Genomic DNA, 24,846 nt, shown 5'->3' with positions numbered 1-24,846 from the left:
TCCACTGAGTAGTGGCAGGGTGCCTTTCCAGACGAATCACGTTTTATGCCAAAATCCAATGGTTTACTGCGAATCTGGTTGTGAACTGGCATTTAGTCTTCAATAATGGTATTGGTCTTGCCATTTCTCAGACCAGTTGATTTTACGATATACTCAAAACTGTATTTCAACATTCTGAAGGAGGTATGTATCCATAATAGGTTTATAGGTTAAACTTTTGGAACCAGTTCGCTTTCCTCCATTTCGTGGACGATATGGTGGTCCAGGTGAGCACTTCTGGCCCAAAAATGTATTGCCACAAACATTTCCGGGCAACAATGGCCAGAAGTGTTGTGAACATGAGGTTTCCACTCTAATGGCCACCAATTCTGGGGGGCTACGTTGTCGGAAATATGCAATTTCTGTGGCACTTGTAAACGTACCTTTGGCTAACCTGTATGAATCAAGCAGAGAACTTTGTGAGTCCATTATCCAACACGTGGCCCAAGGTAGTGTTATATGCCCTTTGCTGTTCCTTATCTATATAAACGGCCGCGCGGGATTAGCCGAGCGGTCTTAGGCGCTGCAGTCATGGACTGTGCGGCTGGTCTCGGCGGAGGTTCGAGTCCTCCCTCGGGCATGGGTGTGTGTGTTTGTCCTTAGGATAATTTAGGTTAAGTAGTGTGTAAGCTTAGGGACTGATGACCTTAGCATTAAGCATAAGATTTCACACACATTTGAACATTTATCTATATAAACGATTTGGGAGACAATATGAGCAGCCGTCTTCGGCTGTTTGCAGATGACGCTGTCGTTTATCGACTTAAAAAGTCATCAGAAGATCAAAACAAACTGCAAAACGATTTAGAAGAAATAGCGGTATGGTGCGAAAAGTGGCATTTGACCTTAAATAACGAAAAGTGTGAGGTCATCCACATGAGTGCTAAAAGGAACGCGTTAAACTTCGGTTACACGATAAATCAGTCTAATCTAAAAGCCGTAAATTCTACTAAATACCTAGGTATTACAATTACGAACAACTTAAATTGGAAGAAACACATAGAAAATGTTGTGAGGAAGGCTAACCAAAAACTGCATTTTATTGGCAGGACACTTAGAAAATGTAACAGACCTACTAAGAAGACTGCCTACACTACGCTTGTCCGTCCTTTTTTAGAATACTGTTCCGCGGTGTGGGATCCTTACCAGATAGGACTGACGGAGTACATCGAAAAAGTTCAAAGAAACGCTTTCTATCAGCGCGAAATATGGGAGAGATTGTCACAGAAATGATACAGGATTTGGGATGGACATCATTAAAAGAAAGGCGTTTTCGTTGCGACGGAACCTTCTCACGAAATTCCAATCATCAACTTTCTCCTCCGAATGCGAAAATATTTTGTTGATGCCGACTTAAATAGGGAGGAACGATCACCAAGATAAAATAAGGGAAATTAGAGCTCGTACGGAAAGATATAGGTGTTCATTCTTCCCGAGATTGGAATAATAGAGAGTTGTGAAGTTGGTTCGATGAACCCACTGCCAGGCACTTAAATGTGATTTGCAGAGTATCCATGTAGATGTAGATGTAGATATGTCGGTGCGTGAGAAACAGCGTGTTGTAATCGAGTTCCTAATCGCAGGAAACGTGCCTCCATTCGAAATCCATAGAAGAATGAAAGCCATGTACTGTGATGATCGTATCGGACATTATTAATGTGTGAGAGGTGATAAAAGTTGGGTTCACCATTCCCCTCCCCCGAAAACAAGAGAGCATCAGTGGAGTTCTGCCACAAAGGATCATCGAGACCAGTAAAGCTCGACACCATGCCATCAACAAGCAAAGTCATGCTCACAGTGCTCTGGTTTCAAGGTGTTGCGCACATAGAATTCATGAATAAAGGTAGACTCTGCAAGGTACTGCGAGATCCGAGACCCTCAGAAAACTGAAAGCACGAATGCGAAGAGTTCGCCCACACGTGTAGCACCCTCTCCTTCATTATGACAATGTCAGACCAAACACGAGCGGTTCGACATCTGCAACAATCCGACGCCTTGGGTTCACTGTCAACGATCATCTTCTATTCAGTCCCGACTTGGCCCCATCCGATTTTCGTGTTTCCAGAATTTACAGAACACCTTCCAGAACTTCACTGTGATAGTTATGAAGCGGTGGAATTAGAGGTGAGGTTGTGGCTCCGTCAACAAACTCAAACCATTTACAGTGACGGTATCTACAAGTTTATCTCTCGTTGGCGGAAATGCGTTCCTCGCCAGGATGTCCATGCTGAGAAATAAATATAGAGACGTGAAGAATAAGGATGTAAAATGTTAACAAAGTTCATTTTCTTTATAAAACTGTAAGAGTTTTCACATAAAACTTTCGGAGCTATTAATTTTCAGCACGCTCTCGTATAAAGGCCATGAAACATTTGAAAAAAAAATCCATAGAGATATAAGATCAAGAACAACGTAACAAATGATGTAGTGTGCGAAGGACAAGCTCTCAAAGGTTTTTGGATTGATTATAAATTTACTACGTGTCCACCCTCCATCACGCGGTACACGTGTAATTGGTAGTCCAGTTCCGCCCAAACCCGAAACAGCATATCAGGAGTGGCGGTAAGAACAGCTGCTGTGACGCGGTGTTGAATATCTTCGAGGTTCTGTGGTACGGCTGGAGTATAAACATTATCCTTGATGTAACAGCACAAGAAAAAAAATTACAAGAAATCCAGTCTGGCGCCCGTTCTGCCCACTCGAGTAGCGCCAGGTCAGCGACTTGACAACGTCTCATTACGATAAACGTGTACACAGCTGTGGAAAAGTCGAGAAGTGCCATCTTGTTGAAAGATGAAATCCTTGCAGTCAGTTTCAGGTTGTGGCACGACCCTCAACTGCAGCATTTCGAGATAGGTGATACCATTTTCGGCCACTGCGATCAGTGGCACTACTGTCGGCTGTCTTCCAACCTAACTTCCGGCACCACGCAAAAAAATAAATAAATAAAGCTTTTAGAGTTTATCTTTCACGTACTGTACCATTCTTTAACTTGTGTGTAGCCATTTACCTATACTGGTATTTTAAGATGTATCATGGACTTCATAATTAACTGTAGAAAATCATCACCAGGTTCTATGACCTCGTTGGACACGATACTAGAAGCAAAAAGCTCTCAGACAACAGAGGTTCGCAAAGAAACCGCTTGCGAAATAATTGCGATAATTATCAGGCTCCAGTGACTTGAGCGACCCAAAGTGGAATGACAACATAAAACAAACGGTATGGAAATCTGATTCCAGGATGTGAGTCGTAGGAAGACTCTTAACGAAATGTAATTCTTTCCAGTCAAAAAGTGGCCTACAAGGCGCCTGTTCGACCGATTCTTGAGTACTGTTCATCAGTCTGGGACCCTTACTGGGTAGAACTGATAGGAGAGATACAGAAGGTCCGACGAAGAATGGCGCGTTTCGTCACGTGATCGTTTATTCGTCGCGAGAGCGTTACAGAGTTACTCAACAAACTCGAGTGGCAGACGTTACAAGAGAGGCGTTGTGGATCACGGAGAAAGTTCGAGAGAGTACTTTGTGCGAATAGTCGGACAATATATTACTTACTCCCATATACATCTCGCGAAGTGACCGCGATGAGAAAGTTCGAGAAATTAGAGCTAATACAAAGGCTTATCGATCATCTTTGTTCCCATACACAGTTCGCGAGTGGAACAGGCAAGGGGGGTTCAGTTAGTGGTACCGTAAGTAACCTCAGACGCACACCGTCAGGCGGCTTGCGGACTATTGACGTTAGCGATGTAGATTCTATGTAAACGTCATCCCAGTTAGGAATAGATAACAATAGTATACAACACTAAGAAAAGTTAGTGGAGATACTTTGGTAGAAGTGCAAGTGTTTTGAATGAACACGACTACAGTTACGTGACTGCACTTATAGTTAAGGGAGGTGTTCTAACTGTGTCCTTGTATCCGTCTGTATGCCTGTACCCGTCGCCTTAATGAGTTCCGAGTCATTTCAAATACACCTGGATTATTTCGAATCTCGTGACAAGCATTGACAAGTCTCTGCTCCAGTTCTTCGACCGTGTTAACCGCGGTAGCGCACGCTACACCTAGAAAGTGCCCAAACAAAGAAATTCATGAGGTTCAGATCAGGTAATGTTGATGGCCACTGCACAGCTTCTCCTCCCTCAATCAATCTTTAGCAATATCGGCGTGTTAGATGTCGCCTCACCAAAGCAGCAGAATTTGCCAGTGCTCAATCATGCACGTACTACACCCTCCGACGTTGCTCTAAGAGAACATCCGCAAGCAATCCTGCAAGATGATGCCGCAGAAACCGAAGGTAGTTCCGTCCACTGAGTTTATTTCGTAACATTTACGGCCCAATAAAACCATCCATCACCTAGTACCCCTAACCACACATTCAATGAGAAACGTGCTCATGGGAGACTCATGCACAGCATGTGGGTTGGAGCCTAGATGATTCCAAACGTGCGAATTGTGACAATTAAACACACCGTCACAAGTGAAACCTCCTTCGTCTGTAAATAAAATGTTACTACCATACGTAGACTTGCACCAAAATCCGCTTCACTAAGATACTGAAGTCGTTGGATGTGATACGCGTACATTACACTGCGATACATTAATTATTCTCCAACCAGTACTGTGGCTCATTAAAGAAATATGTGTGGCTAGTCTCCATGAGGAGAGTCCTGCAGAGCGTTCGACTGTTCCAGCAGAAAATCTTCACGCAGAGGTGTAATTCTGGTAGACCAACCCGTTACCGCAGCATGAACAAAGCTTCCAGTTTCTAAGAGGCGTTATGCACCCTTGTGAACGTTCGACTCTCGGGCTACTTTTAGGCATGGTATGCCTCTTGCTACAAGCGTGCAGCCTCCCATGCATTGCCATTAGCCTGCCATATATGAAATGTATATCCGCATATTCCTCGTTACAGCGATGTTCCGTGTTACCACCAACACTCGCACAACACAACTGATGTTCTGTAAATAGCTGATATGAGTGGCACTCTGACTGTGTACTATACTGTCGTATCCATTCTGTTTACAACTTTAAGTCTCGAAAATGTAAACAAAGACCACATCACGATCTGGCATTCGGAGTTTACACAGAATCACGTCAGTGATCGCTGGTATCCACAAAGTCACAATTTTCTCGCAAACGGTTCCTTTGCAGACCTACGCCTACTGACACTTTTTTGCTTCAAATATCGTCTACTTTCAATTATATGCATTTGCGTAATTAGTTGTGATACATGCTGTATTTTAGTCCGCAGCTCGTGGTCGCGCGGTAGCGTTCTCGCTTCCCGCGCCCGGGTTCCCGGGTTCGATTCCCGGCGGGGTCAGGGATTTTCTCTGCCTCGGGATGACTGGGTGTTGTGTGATGTCCTTAGGTTAGTTAGGTTTAAGTAGTTCTAAGTTCTAGGGGACTGATGACCATATATATATTAAGTCCCATAGTGCTCAGAGCCATTTGAGCCACATCCTGTATTTTACTTTAATCGCGCATTATTTCATACTTCTGATTTTCAAATCTACTTTCAAAGTAGTTCTATTGCGTTGTTTCATCATTCGTTGAAGATTACGGCGTAACTACGTTTGGGAAAAACAGCACAGTGTTAATAGCAAATTGAAAATGGTTCAGATATACTCCATTACCGCGTATTATTTCCCCTTTTTGCAAGTGATAATGAGAATAGTTCTGGTTATACAGAATATCCTTACATGACTCCTCTTCGAGTCTACTACATTGACGAATTACCATTGATGCATACACGCTTCAGTATACTGGAATAGGCTGAATAAGTGCTTTTTGTACCAATCGAAAAGCAGTCCACAACATTCTTAAAATCTTTTAATCCCAAGGAATGTTGTAAATTACACTGTTTGCTCTGTACTGCGATTTGATTTACGATTCGGAAATGGTTTCTTGTGCTTTATCCTTTTACTCTGCGTAAATTTCAGTCCAGTGTCTTCTTCTGTGCCACTGTATATCTTTTACAAGACGGTGTGGAGGCTGCTAGAACTACAAGGTCTTTCATGTCTTATCTGCCTTCTTTCTTGTGAAGCAAAACAATAAATTATGGCGTTGTTCCAGTTTTGGAGAAGTTTCTTCCTCTGTTCATAAATTCGCAAATTTCCTTTGTATTTCGTTTCCTAAGGCATGAATCACTTCTGTTGAAACACATTGATTTGACAACTTTTCAGATGAGTATAGGAAAACCTATCTCATAACCACAAGGTGGGGATATGAAAGAAAAGGGATTTATAAAAGATCACTGCCCTTCTGTCTCTTAGTTAAAGCAAATGAAAATGCTGAATTTAACACAGTTTCTAAAACTGCTTTCGGAAAAGTTATTACCTGCTACTGCCAATTTATTTTATTAGTCTTCGTCTTAAGCACAAGTCAAAATTGGTGATACTGAGATTAGCTTTGGCAAAGCACTAATTGTGGAATCTGCTATCGAATATAAAGCTGAAACAAAATTTAGCGAACCATTTAGGCTAAGGGCAGCTCATGGGCTGCTAATATGTACTTCTGATACGTATAAAACACAATTCTATTCCTCAGTCTCAACCACTGTTTGGTAAGCTTTGTTACATTGTAATTTATATTTCCTTTTGAGTCCTATTTTATAAAGCATTTGAAAGTTCAAAGAAATTAAACATACACTAAGGTACACTCCACATTTTGTTATTAAATGTAAATATGTGTCTTAAGTAATGTAATTTTTCCTTTACTTTGTTGTATATGTTACACAGAAGTCCACACGACTACCACAGTCATCTTATTTCGAATTCTAAGGCCATTACAAAATGATCAATCTTTACAGATAATACGAAAACGCGGTTTAAAACTTCAGCCTAATTAAAGGAAACATCAGCTTACTTAATAATTTTATACAGGCTTTGCACCTCAGTTACGAGATATTACTAAAAGTGTTCAGTAGTAGCGTATGTTGCGTAAGTAAACTTGAATATTTACTACTATCGATAAATTAAATAATTTTCACTAACAGTGAGAGCACGTCATAGAGGTTCATTTTTGTCGTTCTGGTTTAGTCGGTATAGTATTTAATACTTGGTAAATGGCCAGCATACAACCACACATGTAAACAATTCATATAGACATTGCCTGTGAACTGATTCGTTGCTGATAACTTCAATAGAAATCCTGCAAATGTTCTATGTAACGTAGAATTAATAGCCTTAGTTTGTAACATTATTGACTACCTGTTGAGCGCAGCTACCAATGAATGGGTTTTATCCTATGTTCCTATTTTTCATATAAGTGCGCATCTTGATTCCAACAGATACGACAGTAGGCAACAGACGTCGTTCGCTGTCTGCAATCATGCCTACTTGATAAGGACTTCAAATGCTGGAGTGGTACTCCAGGACTGATTGCGCTAGAATCCTTTGATAATGACTCAGGAGTAGAAGTGTTTAAATCCCCGCCCGGCTATCCTGAATTAATTTTTCAGTGGATTGTCTAAATTACCTCCGTTGGGTATTGGGACGCATACTTAAGCGAATCCATGCCAGATTTTCATAAAAGCAGTGTCCTTCTCAGCAAATGCTCATTTTAATTAAATTTCCGCTACTGTGACACAGTAATGCAAATTTCATTACTTCCTCCAAAAGCAAAGTTAGTGACATGACCACCTTCTGACACGCAAATAGAGGGCAGGTACTGTTTAATAATGGCATATGATGCAGTCCATATTTTTAAGTAACCTAAAATATTTTACAGACGAAAATAATTTACAGATGAAAAACTCCATCTAGTATAAAAAGCAGTAAAAATATCATAGCTGTATTATATACAAATTACAACAGCAAAAACATTAGCTTAAAAAATAATATGAAACTCGTAACATTCATATGTTCAAATTTCCACATATGAATTTCATTCGTAGATTATTCTGTATGAAGTTTACATTATGAAAGACAAAAAATAATAATCGACTGTGTATGAATGTTGAAATAATAGACAGTGTGATTTTTATTTTGATCTCAAACAAAAATCGACAGCTCTGAACATGATTTCCAAATATGATAAGCGCCTAGAATACCATGTTTCCAATAAAATCCTTACGTAGGCTACCGACTGCATTTGTAGCTGTATGGGTCATTTATATTAGATCTTATTACTAGAATTATTTTCCTTAACTTAGCAATTTTCTTACTAGTAGGTGTGAAATAAAACCTCAGTAGCTTTTACTTACGTTCTAATTATAGAAAGATAGTACATACTTGTCGTAGAGTTGTTATTCCTATACAACCCGTGCTCTGCATTTTAATCTAGCAATCTTGATGCATATTTCTGACGTGTTAACTGGTTTGCACAAATGCAGTAGCAAAGATATTCCATGTTCAGCAATAACCAACACTAAGAATATGACCTAGTTATAACATTGCGAAAATAACTGAGAGACAAGATATATCTCCTAGTCATTGTATACAAACAGCTTTACTCCACATTGACGGCATTGTCAACTTACTTTCATATTAATGAATAATTTAAAGAAAAGAATGTATACATTAATAGCTAAAAAATTGGCTACTTATATTGTCTGTAGGAAATAGATTGAACGTTTTGAAGTGGATTCTAACCTGCGACTGGTGGCCCCACTGTTAATGGCACTGAGCACATTCCAAGTAAGAAGCCAATTGCTTGTGGAGCTCCTTTGTGACCACATATTTCAAAAGCTATTGGACCAAGAAGGCTGATGAAACACCCGTCGAACAGTCCCATGCACAACGCTATTACCACGAGAATGCCAAACTTGTTTACTATTGGCAGTAGCATGGTAAGGCAGCCAATTGCTACAAACGATATCTGCAACAAAAAAGAAAAAAATAGATGAGATTTTCTAATTAGATAGATCAAATTCTATTATCCTTGAGCAGTATAAGTCAATATCGTGAGGTTCCAGTCCATCTAACAACAGCGAAATGATTTGCATCTTTCGAAAGCGGAGAATTGTTTCATAACTGAATTTGGTAAGAAAATATGCATATCCAAGAATTTCTGATATCGAATATGTTGATAAATAACACAATTAATTTGCGGTATATATCCATAAATAAATTTCAACTTGTGGCAAGTAACAATAAGCATCTGAAACCGTTAACGTGATGTACATATTGGAAGCACGTTTATACATGAAATGAATGGCTGTTAACTTGGTCTCTCACTTATAGCGGGCTCACATTTAAAGAAAATATCCGTGAGTGCAAAAGGTCTCACTACTAAGAACTGAGAACTGAGCACTTAGGTGTATTTTAGTGAGGATTAATCAGACGTATAAAGATAGATCGTAATGTCCAACCCAGGCGTTCATGCTGTGTAGCTGTCAGTACACGCAGATAGTTTTAAGGAGAAAATAAGGGTGGGCTGCTCAGAAATTGAAATTAAAATACTTCACACAGACAGTCAAAGTTACTGCACCCTGACAATATAGTGAGATGACAAAATTCATGGGATAGCGACATGCACATATACGGATGGCGGCAGTACCGCGTACACAAGGCATAAAAGGGCAGGGCTTTGGCTGAGCTATCATTTGTGTTCAGGTGATTATGGCCACACGACGGGATAACAGACTTTGAACGCGGACTGGTATTTGGAGCTAAACGGCAGGGACATTCCATTTCGTAAATCGTTAGGAAATTCATTATTCCGACATCCACAGCGTCAAGTGTGTGCCGAGAATATGAAATTTCAGGCATTATCTCTCACCACGGAAATTGCAGTGACCGACGGCTTTCACTTAACGACCAAGAGCAACGGCGTTGGCGTAGACTTGACAGTGCTACCAGACAAGCAAGACTGCCTGAAATAACCGCAGAAATCAGTGTGGGACGTACGATATACGTATCAGCTGGGATAGAGCGGCGAAATTTGGCTTTAATACGCTACGGCAGTAGACGACCGACGCGAGTGCCTTTGCTAAAAGCACATCACCTGCAGCGGCTCTCCAGGGCTCGTGACCATATCGACTGGACCCTAAACTACTGAAAAACAGTGGCCTGGTCAAATGGGTCACGATCTTAGTTGGTAAGAGCTGATGGTAGGGCTCAAGTTTGGCGGAGACCCCAAGAAGTCACGTACTCCAGTTGTAAACAAGGTACTGTGCAAGCTGGTGGTGGCTCCATAATGGTATTGGCTGTGTTTACATGGAACGGACAGGGTGCTCGGGTCCAGCAGAACCGGTCATTGACTAGAAATGTTTATCTTCGGCTACTTGGAGACCATTTGCAGTCATTCATGGACTTCATGTTCCCAACAAGCACAGTTGTTCGCAGTTACTTTGATGAACATTTACAAGGCCTCTACAAAGACTTATAGAAGCTAATAAATGACAGCATATCCCGCTACAACATGTTAATAAGGGATTTTATGCAAAAGTAGACAAAAACTAAGGAATTATTCTTCACCGAAAAATTTTAGTTTTGGTAATGTAGTGGATGGAGGTCTTGTATTAAGAGAGCTAGCCTAAGCATACAACATGTTCATCGTCAACACATTCTTCCAAAAGAAAGCAATTTGAAATTTAACTTGGGAAGGCCCGAAAGGGTCTGAAAAAATTAATCAAAATCTTCTCATACTATGAAGAAAATATACAGGATGATGTGGTGTTAAACCTTTTTACAATTTCAAGTCAACACAAACTCAAAATGCTCAGGAAAACTAAATACAAAGTTACAAAGAAATAATTTTACCTGGCAGGACATATGTACTTGTAGATTTTTGGACTTTATTCAGAAAAGGTCAGGGAGGTTAGAATATAATAGTCTTACTTGGTAAGATAGATGTATTTGTAGATTTTTGGACTTTATTCAAAAAAAGACAACTATACACAGGTCAGGCAGGTTAGAATATAAATATTATACTGACATAGATAGCGGGTATAATTATTTTAGAAAGGCGCTTACGCAAAGAACAATCGATTTTACAGGAATAGAGAAATCAAAATACAATGTAAGCACGACAGTTGTTAAAAAGAAATGACGGTCTCATGCAGACGATAATACGAAATTGACAGACAATGCTTATTTTTAAAAAATGGTAGTCATTTTTAGTGGATATAGCATGGAATAAGTGAAAAGCTTCCAATTTTTCGTACATTAGCACAGTTCAACAGATCAATAAAGAAAACAGACATTCCAGAAGTAATTCCAGTTAATGTGTGTAAAAACATTCCAAGTATGAAAAAAGGAGAGAAGCCAAGAACTGAAATGTCTGCGGAGGAATACGATTCCTCAAACCTGGAAAAACGCAGTAATGCTTCACATGAAAAAACGCAGACAAGACATTAAATGCCACAAGCTCATCGATGCCCTTTTTACTCGTACAGCATATTCACTCAAATTATCACCAACTTCACAAAAAACACTATATTTTAATAAATCTAGATAAAAATAAAGGAGCCGCGCGGTCTAGGGCGCCTTGTCACGGATCGAGTGGCTGTTCCCGTCGAAGGTTCGAGACCTCCCTCGGGCATGCGTGTGTGTGTTGTCCTTCGTGTAAGTTAGTTTAAGTTAGATTTAAGTAGTGTGTAAGATTAGGGACCGATGACCTCAGCAGTTTGGTCCCATTGGACTTGGCACAAATTTCCAATTTCCATAAATAAAGGAACTAAGTGGCTTTACAAATAGATTTATGATGAGCCAAAACATTCTGACCACTGCCCTCCGCGGAGTTGAAAGCCTCATGGTGATGTTGTCGGCACGTGATGCAGGAAGAAAAGACAAGCAGAAGAGAGACAAATGGCCAGTCATAATAGCGGAATCAAAAAAAAAAAAAAAATGGTTCAAATGGCTCCGAGCACTATGGGACTTAACTTCTAAGGTCATCAGTCCCCTAGAACTTAGAACTACTTAAACCTAACTAACCTAAGGACATCACAAACATCCATGCCCGAGGCAGGATTCGAACCTGCGACCGTAGCGGTCGCGCGGTTCCAGACTGTAGTGCCTTTAACCGCTTGGCCACCACGGCCGGCAATAGCGGAATCCATTGATATAAGCGTTTCTGACAAAGGGCGCATTGTCATGGCCCTGCGGCTGCAAACGAGAATCTCTGAAACAGCGAAGCTGGTCGCCTGTTGGCGTACTACTCTCGTGAGCACCCATGGAAAGTGGTTGAAGGATGGTGAAATAACAGGCGGGGCGCATGGTACTGGACAACCATGTCTCATCACAAAACACAGAGGTCGGAAGATCCCAAACTGTAATCCAGGATAGGCAGTGATCTGTAGCAAATCTGACGACAGAGTAAAACGCTGGTGCAGGCAGAAGTGTTTCCGAGCACACCATTCAGAAGCCATTGTTGAAATGGAGCTCCACATCACACGACTCCCACGTATTCCTGTGCTGACCCAACGACTTCGTCATTTATTATTGCAGAGGGCACAGGATCACTGAGGTTTCACCGTGGATCAATAGAAACCTGTGGCCTGTCGAGTCAATCGCATTTCTTGTTACACTACGTCGATGCTTGGTCCTTACACGCCGTCATCCAGACAAATAGCTGTACGGAACAAGCACTGCGCCACAGATGCAGGCTGGTGAGGGCAGAATTATGCTACGGGGTACACTGAGTTGATCTTCCATGGGACCTGTGATGGTAATCGAAGGCATCATGACAGCAATGAACTACATGAACATTATTGCGGACCCCCTGCATCGCTTCATGTTTGAAGTCTCCCCCTACGGCGGTGACATCTTCCAGCACGATAACAGTCTGTGTCGCAAAGTCAGAATCGGGCTATGGTGATATAAGGGGCATTATTGTCGTGAACTCACATTGATCTGTTGGCCAGCAAATGTGCCTGATCTGTACCCTCTGAAAGACATATCGAGAGCCAGATGCGTGCCCGTAAACCATCATCCCGTAATTTGCGGGAATTGCTTGACGTGTGTGTAGATATCTGGTGCCACATACTTCTGGAATCCCGTGAAGGACTTGTAGAATTCATGACCAGCAGAATCTCCGTTTTACTGTGTTTGGAAAGTGGAACAATACGCTGTTAAACAGGTGGTCATAATGTGTTGGCTCAACTCGTGTGTGTGGTTTCTGTGGCTTTGTAAAACGAAGAAACCACCGTGAATTATCAGACGTCTCGAATTCAAGACTTGAAAGAAAGTTTTTCTCTCAGATTCAGCGAAGTACACACATCAAAAAAAGTTTTGCATCACCTCGGTTCCGAGAGTTCCGGAACCTGTACAGACAATTGGAATAGAGATCAACATAAACATCATTTCCGCCCTTTTTACTGCTCATTTATTGCATGTATTGCATGTTGTACCACCATACAGCGAGACCTTCACAGGTAGTGTTCCAGATTGCTATACACACCTGTACCTCTAATAACCAGTAGCACTCCCCTTGGATAGATGCACGGCTGTATTCGGAAAATTGGAAATTTGTGGTAAGGCCTATGGGACCAAACTGCTGAGGTCATCGGTCCCTAGGCTTACGCACTACTTAATCTAATTTGTACTAAGGACAACACACACACCCATGCCCGAGGGAGGACTCGAATCTCCGACGGGAGGGAGCCGAGCGTGCCTGTATTCGTCGTGGCATACTATCCACAAGTTCATCAAGGCACTGTTGGTCCTCAACGGCGATTCGGCGTAGATCCCTCAGAGTGGTTGGCGGGTCACATCGTTCATAAGCACCCCTTTTCAATCTATACCAGGCATGTTCGATAGGGTTCATGTCTGTAAAACATGCTGGCCACTCTAGTCGAGCGATATCGTAACCCTAAGGGAATTCATTCACAAAATGTGCACGATGGCCGCGCGAATTATCGTCCTTGAAGGCGAATGCCTCGCCAATATGCTGCCGATATGGTTGCACTATCGGTCGGAGGATGGCATTCACGTATCGTACAGCCTTACGGCGCCTTGAATGACCACCAGCGGCGTACTTCGGCCCCACATAATGCCACCGAAAACAGCAGGGAACCTCCACCTTGCTACACTCGCTGGACAGTGTGTCTAAGGTGTTCAGCCTGAACGGGTTGCCTCCAAACACGTCTCCGACGATTGTCTGATTGTAGGGATGTGCAACAGTCATCGGAGAAGAGAAATTGATGCCAATCCTGAGCGGTCCATTCAGCATGTTGTTGTATGGCGCTGCATAGTGTCGTGGTTGCAAAGCTGGACCTCGCCATGAACGTCGGGAGTGAAGTTGCGCACCATGCAGCCTACTGCGCACAGTTTAAGTCGTAACACGACGTCCTGTGGCTGCACGTAAAGCATTATTCAACACGGTGGCGTTGCTGTCAGGGTTCCTCCGAGCCATAATCCGTAGGTGGCTGTCATCCACTGCAGTAATATACCCTTGGGCGGTCTGAGCGAGGCATGTCATCGACAGTTCCTGTCTCTCTGCATCTCCTCCATGTCCGACAACATCGCTTTGGTTCACTTCCCTTGTTGAGAGTAACAATGCGGACGCGATCGAATCGCGGTATTGACCGTCTAGGCAGACAACACGATGTGTGTACCTCCTTTCTGGTGGAATGGCTGGAACTGATCGGCTGTCGGACGCCCTCCGTCTAATAGGCGCTGCTCATGCATGGTTGTTTACATCTTTGGGCGGGTTTAGTGACATCTCTGAACAGTCAAAGGGACTGTGTCTGTGATACAATATCCACAGTCAACGTCTATCTTCAAGAGTTCTGGGAACCGGGGTGATGCAAAACTTTTTTTGATGTGTACTGGTGTGCAAAACTTACGTAAGGAAATAATTTTCGGATGATGTTTCATTGCCAAGTAACATAACTCGAAGTATCTTGGGCCATACAAGCTGAGAACTGCTACAGTGTAGTACAGAAGGCAACTGGAAGAAATACGCAGTGAGACGAATAGAAATGACACTTTTATTCAAAGACAATTATTAGACTACAGTCATCGCGATTCATTATGGACGCCGGTGGATGTGGTTCTTAATAAGATGTGTGATCACCACGGACGGTAGTCTATGCTCTGAAACGTGCTCCCATGCTGGACACAAGGTTGGTAAGGAGATCTTGTGGTAGTGCTTTCCATTCCTCTATGAGAGCGGTTGACAACTGCTGGAGGGTAGTTGGTGCATGTGGACGTGCTGCAACGTCTCCCAGTCAGTGCATCCCACACGTGCCGGTGCTACTTAACAAGGGTGAGGCGTGATGAGAACGGTCATGCCAATCCAGTCGCCACATATCCTGTTCCTGGTTGCATTACATTTTTCCACCTCTCGCCTTATGGAGGAGAGAGCGTGCAGCAGTGTCGAACAGGATCTTTTTCACGGTACAAGTGTTAGTGTGTGGGGAGTCATAATGTTGCATGGGCATTTTGATCTCCAAATCTTTGAACACGGTACACTCACAGGTCAAAGTTATTGCGACACTGTACTGCTTTCCAGGAGTGCATAGGTGCAGCATCGAACACCACAGGTGGAGGAGCTTTCGGAACGAGAGGAAATTCTGCGTACGGACTGGCTTGCTCATTCCCCCTACTTAAATCCTGTCAAACACTTCTGGAATGCGTTGGGGGGGGGGGGGGGGGGGGAGACGTACTAGCAGAACGTCCACATGCTCCAACGACTATCCAGCAGCTGTCAACCGCGAATGGAGGAATGGAACGCCATGCCACGTAATTCCTTAGAAACCTTGTGTTGAGCATGGGGGCACGTTGCACAGGCCTATTAGGAAGCATGTCCGAATTCTATAATATCCAGGGGATCATAATGAATCGAAATTATTTCAGGGTAATTAATGTCTTTGAATGAAAGTATCATTTCTCTTTGTCTCAGTGCGTATTTCTTTCAGTTGCTTTCTGTAGTATAATGTGGCACTTCTTTCTATGTATAGCCCAAGTTTCTTCGAGCTATATTACTTGGCAGTGACACATGCGAAAGTTTGTTTCTTTCATAAGGTTTGCACATCAGTGTACTATTTCTTCACGGAGTCCAGAACCAGGGCTCTGTATTTCTGGATCGGCAGAAGTCGGTCGACTTCGGCCGACTACTGTTTTATGTCCAGTTGCTGGGACCACAGTACAGAACCTCTGTGTACGAACTGATTGGTGGTGCCGTGCCGTGTCAGACGAAGTGAACACCTTTGTGACGAAAATGCGACTGGTTCCCCCGCATCGCCTCTGTCCTCTTGACTGCCCGTGTCCTGGGAGGTGGTGGACGGAGTTCGCTTCCTCCGCTCTTGGCTCCCTGGTGAGGATTCGTGCAGGAGTTTGTGAGCAAATTATACCAAAACCTCGGGAAAAGCAAGGGATTAATTCAGCCTATCTTAGTGCAGCGAAAATCATATTCTTTTCTGCCATAATTTTCACTTGAATTCATCAGGGTTGTGACACACACACTATTGAAGCAGGTGTTTGAAAAAAAAAGATTCTATATTGCCAAAAATATTCTCAGCAGCTGTAGAGGATGTTTTGCAAATCTATAGAATGGAAGAACGTTGAAGGAAAATGTGTTAACGAAACATATCTGAAACTCCTATTATTTGCTTTTTCCGAGTACTACAAATATACTTCAACGACTAATGGAAGAACTTAATAGAGCAAGTAAATGTAGCCATGAAAACCAATTATTATGGCAGAAAAATATTGTAGAATTAGCTTATCGAAAATTGATAACGAAGACACATAACCCGTTGATGACTGGACTGACAGAAAAAGAAATAAGTGGAAGAATAAAACTGAGCCAGAGTGCTTTTGAGAAAGTGATAAGGATTTTCAAAACTAAGCTCCCAGTACGTCTGAAAAGGAAACTTAACAATCAGTGTGTACTACCAGGTTCACTGGGTCAAATTTCAAACCTCTAGGCAGTGTCTCACGAAATGAAGGCACGTGACATTTTTGATGGTGACAAGTCCGTTGGACATGTCCGATTACCTCAGCAGCCCTCTTGGTGCTCCACGAGAGGAGTAGGATGTGTGCCGGAGCTAGTTTCCACCCTTGCTCTTCTCTCGTCGTCATCGTCATCATAATCATCATCTAACAACACAAACATTACACCACACTATACACACATTCATAACATTCACTTACACTTTGCAGATACACGTACGACACAACTCACACACCCGCAAGGAAAGGGGCTACTGTGTATGGAAAAAGAACATCCTTTCTGACAGGTGCCTGAACCCACGCCGTGGGATATCCCAGCGAACAATGCCATAAGACATTTAGATTTAACAGACTGATTTGTGGTCCAGTCTGTCTGTAAAATGAAGAGCCGGCAGCGGTTGTGGTGGAGGAAGTGGGCTTTCCTGGAAGAACGCCTCGCCTGCTATACAGGACGACCAAATCTAGCGGTGCATTGCAGCGTGGGGTCATTTATGTAGATTATGGTGAACTGTGTCTCTTGGTTTAGTTAAATTAGTTACCAATTTCTGCATTCTGTATTTTTTAACACATTTAGTGGAAGATAAACTCTCCGAGGCATCCAGAATGGGATTTTCGCTCTGCAGCGGAGTGTGCGTTGATATGAAACTTCCTGACAGATTAAAACTGTGTGCCGGACCGAGACTCGAACTCGGGACCTTTACCTTTCACCGGAAAGTGCTCTACCAACTGAGCTACCCAAGCACGACTCACGACCCGTCCTCACAGCTTCAATTCTGCCAGTACCTCGTCTCCTACCTTCCAGACTTCAACTACATCTGCACTCCGCAAGCCAGCTGACGGTGTGTGGCGGAGGGTACATTGAATACCTCTATCGGTTCTCCCTTCTATTCCAGTCTTGTATTGTTCGTGGAAAGAAGGATTGTCGGTATGCCTCTGTGTGGGCTCTAATCTGTCTGATTTTATCCTCATGGTCTCTTCGTGAGATATACGTAGGAGGGAGCAATATACTGCTTGACTCCTCGGTGAAGGTATGTCCTCGAAACTTCAACAAAAGCCCGTACCGAGCTACTGAGCGTCTCTCCTGCAGAGTCTTCCACTGGAGTTTATCTATCATCTCCGTAACGCTTTCGCGATTACTAAACGATCCTGTAACGAAGCGCGCTGCTCTCTGTTGGATCTTCTCGATCTCTTCTATCAACCCTATCTGGTACGGATCCCACACTGCTGAGCAGTATTCAAGCAGTGGGCGAACAAGCGTACTGTAACCTACTTCCTTTGTTTTCGGATTGCATTTCCTTAGGATTCTTCCAATGAATCTCAGTCTGGCATCTGCTTTACCGACGATCAACTTTATTGATTCATTCCATTTTAAATCACTCCTAATGCGTACTCCCAGATAATTTATGGAATTAACTGCTTCCAGTTGCTGACTTGCTATATTGTAGCTAAATGATAAGGGATCTTTCTTTCTGTGTATTCGCAGCACATTACACTTATCTACATTGAGATTCAATTGCCATTCCCTGCACCATGCGTCAATTCGCTGCAGATCCTCCTGCATTTCAGTACAATTTTCCATTGTTACAACCTCTCGATATACCACAGCATCATCCGCAAAAAGCCTCAGTGAACTTCCGATGTCATCCACAAGATCATTTATGTATATTGTGAATAGCAAGGGTCCTACGACACTCCCCTGTGGCACACCTGAAATCACTCTTACTTCGGAAGACTTCTCTCCATTGAGAATGACATGCTGCATTCTGTTATCTAGGAACTCTTCAATCAAATCACACAATTGGTCTGATAATCCATATGCTCTTATTTTGTTCATTAAACGACTGTGGGGAACTGTATCGAACGCCTTGCGGAAGTCAAGAAACACGGCATCTACCTGGGAACCCGTGTCTCGTGGACGAATAGCGCGAGCTGGGTTTCACAGCTCTTCTGCGAAGAGCTTATGCCTGGCTACTTCATTGAGTCAAGTCTTTCGACTGGTTACTTGTCTGACTGCAGAACTAGGAGGAACTGTGTCGTCCATCAGCAAGTCGTTTCAGCGTCAACATTCGTGGCGTGCAGACATCTACACCAATGGGGAGAAGTTAGACACGCTACTTTTATACGGAGAATGTCGGAGAAATGCAGTCGAAAAGGTACGACTGTACAGTGATGTGTATCCTGATCGTCGCTGTCCTTCGCGCCACGCAATTGCCTAAATTATTAGGTAACTAGTGTAAACAGGCAGATTCAGTGCCAAATAGAAGACAAGGACGAAGATTGCAACTGACAAAGGACATGAAGAAGCTGTTCTAGCTACTACGTTTATCAGTCCGCACTGAGGCACGAGATGCATTGCCAAGGAATGTAGGATCAACTAGTCTAGTGTTATTCGCATCTTGCATCGACATAAATTCCGCCGTTATCATATGTCAGTACATCAGAAAATCCTAGGAGGACTTGAGTTCGAACGTCGTATAGAATTTTGTTGGTCTGCTGTGCAGCACCTGGGAGACGACACTATGATTTTCCCACGTGGACTCCTTGCCGACAAAGTAACGTTTACGAACCACGGCAATGTAAATTTACGCATCAAGCACTGCTGGGCAGCTGGAAATCCAAACAGGCTTCGTCACGTACAACATGAACGACCGTGGAGCGTAAACGTAAGGTGCAGGATCATAGGAAATTCCGTTGTGGGAGCTTATTTCATCCTAGGGGTATTAAATGGAGATACGTATGCATACATTCTTACGGACCTGTTGTATGTTAACCGGGGACCTAGAAACGACGGCAGGCCGGAGTGGCCGAGCGGTTCTAGGCGCTGCAGTCTGGAACCGCGCGACCGCTACGGTCGCAGGTTTGAATCCTGCCTCGGGCATGGATGTATGTGATGTCCATAGGTTAGTTAGGTTTAAGTAGTAAGTTCTAGGGGACTGATGACCTCAGAAGTTAAGTCCCATAGTGCTCAGAGCCATTTGAGCCATTTAGAAACGACGGAGAGGCTCCGTCCCCGCCGCAGCCGCAGTGGTCCACAAGCCCACGACGACTGCCGCAGTCCACTTCACCCCTCCGGAATAGAGGAAACCAGCCAGCATCGGGCGAGGCAGATGGAAAACCGCCTAAAAACCATCCACAGATTGGCCGGCTCACCGGACCTCGACACCTGAGACCAGGCGCTTCTTCCCGCTCCGAAAAGCCGTGCATTAGACCGCTCGGCTAACCGGGCGGGCTACGGACATTCTACCAGTTCTTCTGGAAGACGTACCACTGGATAAGAGACAGTGTATGGGGTTCCAACATAACGGCTGTCCAACTCACTCTCCCCGTGTTGCAACGCATATTCTTTGCTGACCGTTGTGTGGGACAGAATGCTTCAGTAAAGTGACCAAATCCCTTGATTTGTCTCCCCTTGATTTCTTTCTACGGGAAGCACTGAAAGATGTAGTCTATGATGAAGCCCCAACTACACCAGACGATATACGCCGTCGAATTGTCACAGCACGCAACTGCTTATCATCCAGTGTACTTTCATCTGGCCATCTACCTCTCGAACGGTGATTTCAGATGTGCCTTGTAGTCGATGGTAAACGATCTGAGCACATGCTTAAGTAATATGCAAAATCACGTTTCGTTGAGAAAAGTATTTATTTTATGAGTGATATGTCGTCGGTCTTTCTGCATAAAATGTTTAGTTGATTTAAGGTGTATTTCGTCTAATTCATATTTCCAGTAGAATCTATAGCACCTTTGTCCGACAGTAGGTGTTTTACCTATAAGAAGTATTCCGGCCTCTCCAAGCAAAGGGAGGTCTAGTATTGTTATCATCTTTGTGACTTCAAGAAAGTTAATTAACTAGTTCATTTTTTTCCATAAATAGGGTTGTTTATCATTATGTACTATAAACGACAGACGTTTCTGTTTTGGCTTTGAAAAGTAAACAGCAACGAGGAGGGTTTAAATGGAAAACTGTTTGATGAAACTGTAGTTGTTTCCACAAAAACCTGGAAAAGTTCACACATATGAAATACTTTTCTCAAGCCCCATCTGATGCCCCAGATGTATAGTATATGCCGTAGATCCATAAACAAAAAGAATAGCTGACCCTTTATCTATGTCGCATAGGAAATGAGGTGTTATCTCAGTAGCGTAGGTCTATCTTGCTGCATATAACGCCGGAACCTGGCATGAGAGCTCTGCTTGGCGGTGTGTACGCAGCAGCAATAGCCGACTATAGCCGCATTGATTTTAAATTTTAGAACATTTCTCGGATCCTTTTTGTGAAAGGTTTCAACGTCATATTATGAAGTACTGTATCACAGTAATTCTCTGTCCAAGAACTACTGAATGCAACTATGAAAAGTACGCGGTCCCATTAAAAAAATACTTGTTTCAATATCTCGGTTGATACCAGAGTTCAGAACATTATCCATACGAAACATCACGTGCCCCACAAACCTCGTTTCGATACTGTAACTGTTCACAAAATAAAAAGGGGCGTTACGTCTTACGTGACTCAGCCTGTATATAGAAAGAGATGCTAAAGTCAGATTCATATTTATTTCAAAGTAAATTTGGCTCAGTATTTGAAAGTTGCTTCCCTAAAAAAAAAAAAAAAAAAAAAAAAAAATATATATATTACCCAGAAGATCCATTTAGAAAACAAGTAAACCGTGGATAACCAAGGGAATTAAAATGTCATGTAAAAGGAAAAGTGAAGTTTATATGAAGGTCAGAGTACACCCGACATTACTTGCATAGCACAAAAATGCTGTAGTATTTTAAGAAAAGTCATTAAAATATCCAGGAGTACGCGCATCCTGACAGAAATAAATAATACAGATTAACACTATATGGAACATTGTCAAACGAGAGACAGGACAGCTAGTTAGTGTACAAGATATCATAACAATTAAATTAAATGACAATGTTGTGATTGATGGTTCAGAAATTGTAAGTAGTTTTAACAATCATTTTTTTAAATGTAGCATCAAAATTAGAATTAAAAGTCTCAGCTAAAGAAGCAAGAGAATATATTAAAAAGTCATTCCACAAAACTTCAAGCAACTAGAAGTAGCACAAATATCCTTCACGGAAGTTAAAACAATTATGAAAATTTAAAAAAATAAATGCTCTTGTTGGGTTGATGGAATTTCAGACACAATTCTGAAAAGGTGTTCCAACTTAATAAGTTATGTCTTTGCTGATACATGTAATGCATCAGTGCCACAGAGAATTTTTCCAGACAGGTTAAAATATCCAGTTGTTAGATCACTTCTTAAAAAACGTGACAAGACAGACTTAACCGATGATCGTCCAGTTTTCTTACTGACGTCTTTTACCAAAATGTTCGAAAAAGGAATGCACTCAAGAATAGTCTCACAATCAAGTGGAAAAAACTTTACTTATCACCTCACAGGTTGGATTCCAGAAGGGTTGTTCGACTGCGAATGCTATTATATATTACAGTAGAACAGTGTCTTTATTTTACAGCGTCTGCACAGTTCGATGCAATGCTAACGATTGGCAGCTGTATTAAATTACGAAATGTATTCGCAAATTGCGAATACTATTGTACAATGGGTTTATAATTTACTATTAACATATGAGAATTTGTACCGGACCAGGAATCGAACCCCGATTTCCTGCTTTAAGCGAGCGGTCGCCTTAAACGTCTTGACCATCGGACTACGCCTCCAGGACCGATACAAACTTCCATACGTCCTAGTGCCTACGGCCCATAGTGCTCGCATGCAAAGGGCATGCATGTCCGAAGGAACAGAGCATTAAACTTCAGAGGCACTTTAAAATACAGATGCTACCCTACTGTATTTCATGCAAAAGCAAGGCAATCTCAAGAACAAAACAATCTCTCTCGCTGTGCGGGCATCATACTATTTGCACGAGAGCACTGTGGGCCGTAGACATCAGGACATATGGATAGCCATTGTACAATCGTATTCGCAATTTGCGAATGTATTACACTATTTATACATTAACTCATCCAATACCACAAGTCTTAAATAATAATATATTACCAGCTGGTCTTTTTTATGATCTTTCCAAGGCATTTGACCTTGTAGCTCATGTTACTCTCTTGGAAAAACTCATGTTTTATGCAACTCATGTCTTTACACACTCCTGGTTTGAGTCATACTTAACAAACAGAATGCAGAAGGTGGTGCTGAATAATTCAGACGAAGTTGGAAAGGTAGAAAATTTTAGTTACTAGGGAGAAATCGCAACGAGAGCACCACAGAATTCAATTTCACGTCCACTCCTATCCTTTGTATATGTGTATGACATTCCACTTAATATTCTAAACGTAGAATTGGTACTTTTTGCAGATTATATTAGTATTATAGTAAATCTCATTACAGAGAAAGCAACAGAAGAGATGGGAAATGATATTTTTGAAGGAGTTATAAAGTGGTTCTCAGAAAATTGACTCCCTAAATTTTGGAAAAAACAATATATACAGCTCTGTTCAACAAACAGAGTCATATCAACAACTGACGTAGTACATAAGTTGGAGACAGTAAATAGAGAAGAAGGCTCAAAACATTTGGGTGTACATATTGATGAAAATTTGAACTGGAAAAAACATATTACAGAGCTTCTCAAACAATTAAGTTCAGCTACTTTTGCTGTTCGTAGAGTTGCTAATCTTGGAAAAAACCGAATCAACCTCCAGACATATTTTGCGTACCTCCACTCAGTAATGCCTTATTTGATAATTTTCTGGAATAACCCATGACTCAGAAGGAAAGCATCAATTGTGCGAAACGAGCATTAAGAACAGTATGTGATATTCACCCACGGACGACATGCAGGTACCTCTCCAAGGAGCCAGACATTTTAAATGCTTCGTCACGATACATGTACTCGCTAATGAAATTCGTCATAAATAATCCATCGGAATTAAAGAAGACCAGTGATGTCCATACCTACAACACTAGAGGAAAACTTTATCTTTATACCCATTATTAAAGCTGTCAGAGGATCAAAAAGGATTTCAATATGCAGCAACAAAGATGTTTGATCATTTGTTCAGTAACCTAAAATGTCTGACAAATAAAAAAGCAAGTCATTCGGCTAATTTAAAATCATTTCTCCTGGACAACTCCTATTCCACTCACGAATTTCTACTTAAAAACTTGTAGCCTGTAAACTGACTCGTTACACATCATTTAGATAAAAGAATCATTTAAATGATCTATGCAACATGTAACTAACATACTTAAGCATCTCACGAGACGCTAGCAATCCTGATACCTGTGGACTCAGGTGAAACTTAGGGGCAGAAATAAAAGGTGATGAGTCGGAACCATCAGTTGACCTATGCTAGCAACGGTGACTAAAAACTTGGGAAACCTGAGTGGCATTTGTAAAATCTTGCTGGACTTCAGAAGCAACTTGGAAAAATTTAACAGTCTGAAGTACTTCACCAAGACTAGGATCAGATTTAGCTAAAGTTCTTTCGGCGACCTCCCCATCAGGGGTAAGGTGTACAACGACATTTCGAATCAATGATTCTACATACGCAACTGTACAGCAGGAACAAAATTTCGTCTTCCGCCTACCACCCTTAAAGAGTGCAGTAACTCTTATTTTCAAAGGAGACAGCGAGGAAGATCCGGGAAATTACCGACCAATGGCTATTACACATGTCTTATCTAAAATAACAGAAAGTGTAATTAAAGACAGAAGTATAAATTTTATAGAAAAATGTAATACTTTTATGTACAGCATGGGTTTAGGAAGAGTAGATCCACAAATGCAGCAATAGCTGAGTTTATAGCATGTGTAACTAAGGCACTAGACCAACAAAAGAAAGTTTTTTGTATGTTTCTAGACCTTTCAAAAGCCTCTGCTTGTACAATCTACAGCATATTATTAGAAAAGCTTCAGTGTTACGGTTTAAGGGGGAATGCAGCCTATATTATCAAATCATTGGTAGAAAATGG

The 24,846-nt window shown here is 42.0% G+C and overlaps 1 protein-coding gene across 1 annotated transcript in view; it reads right to left on the bottom strand.

Annotated features, from left to right (window-relative positions):
- The window catches only part of LOC124722377 (monocarboxylate transporter 10), a 447,112-nt gene that overhangs the window by 34,933 nt on the left and 387,333 nt on the right, over positions 1-24,846 (bottom strand). Inside the window, exon 5 of the mRNA XM_047247551.1 lies at positions 8,636-8,861. Coding sequence (XP_047103507.1) covers positions 8,636-8,861 — 226 coding nt within the window. The remainder of the gene's footprint in view (positions 1-8,635; positions 8,862-24,846) is intronic.

The sequence above is a fragment of the Schistocerca piceifrons genome, chromosome X, assembly GCF_021461385.2.
Source record: "Schistocerca piceifrons isolate TAMUIC-IGC-003096 chromosome X, iqSchPice1.1, whole genome shotgun sequence".
In the NCBI taxonomy this organism is placed as follows: domain Eukaryota; kingdom Metazoa; phylum Arthropoda; class Insecta; order Orthoptera; family Acrididae; genus Schistocerca; species Schistocerca piceifrons.
This window is presented reverse-complemented; position numbering and strand designations above follow the sequence as displayed.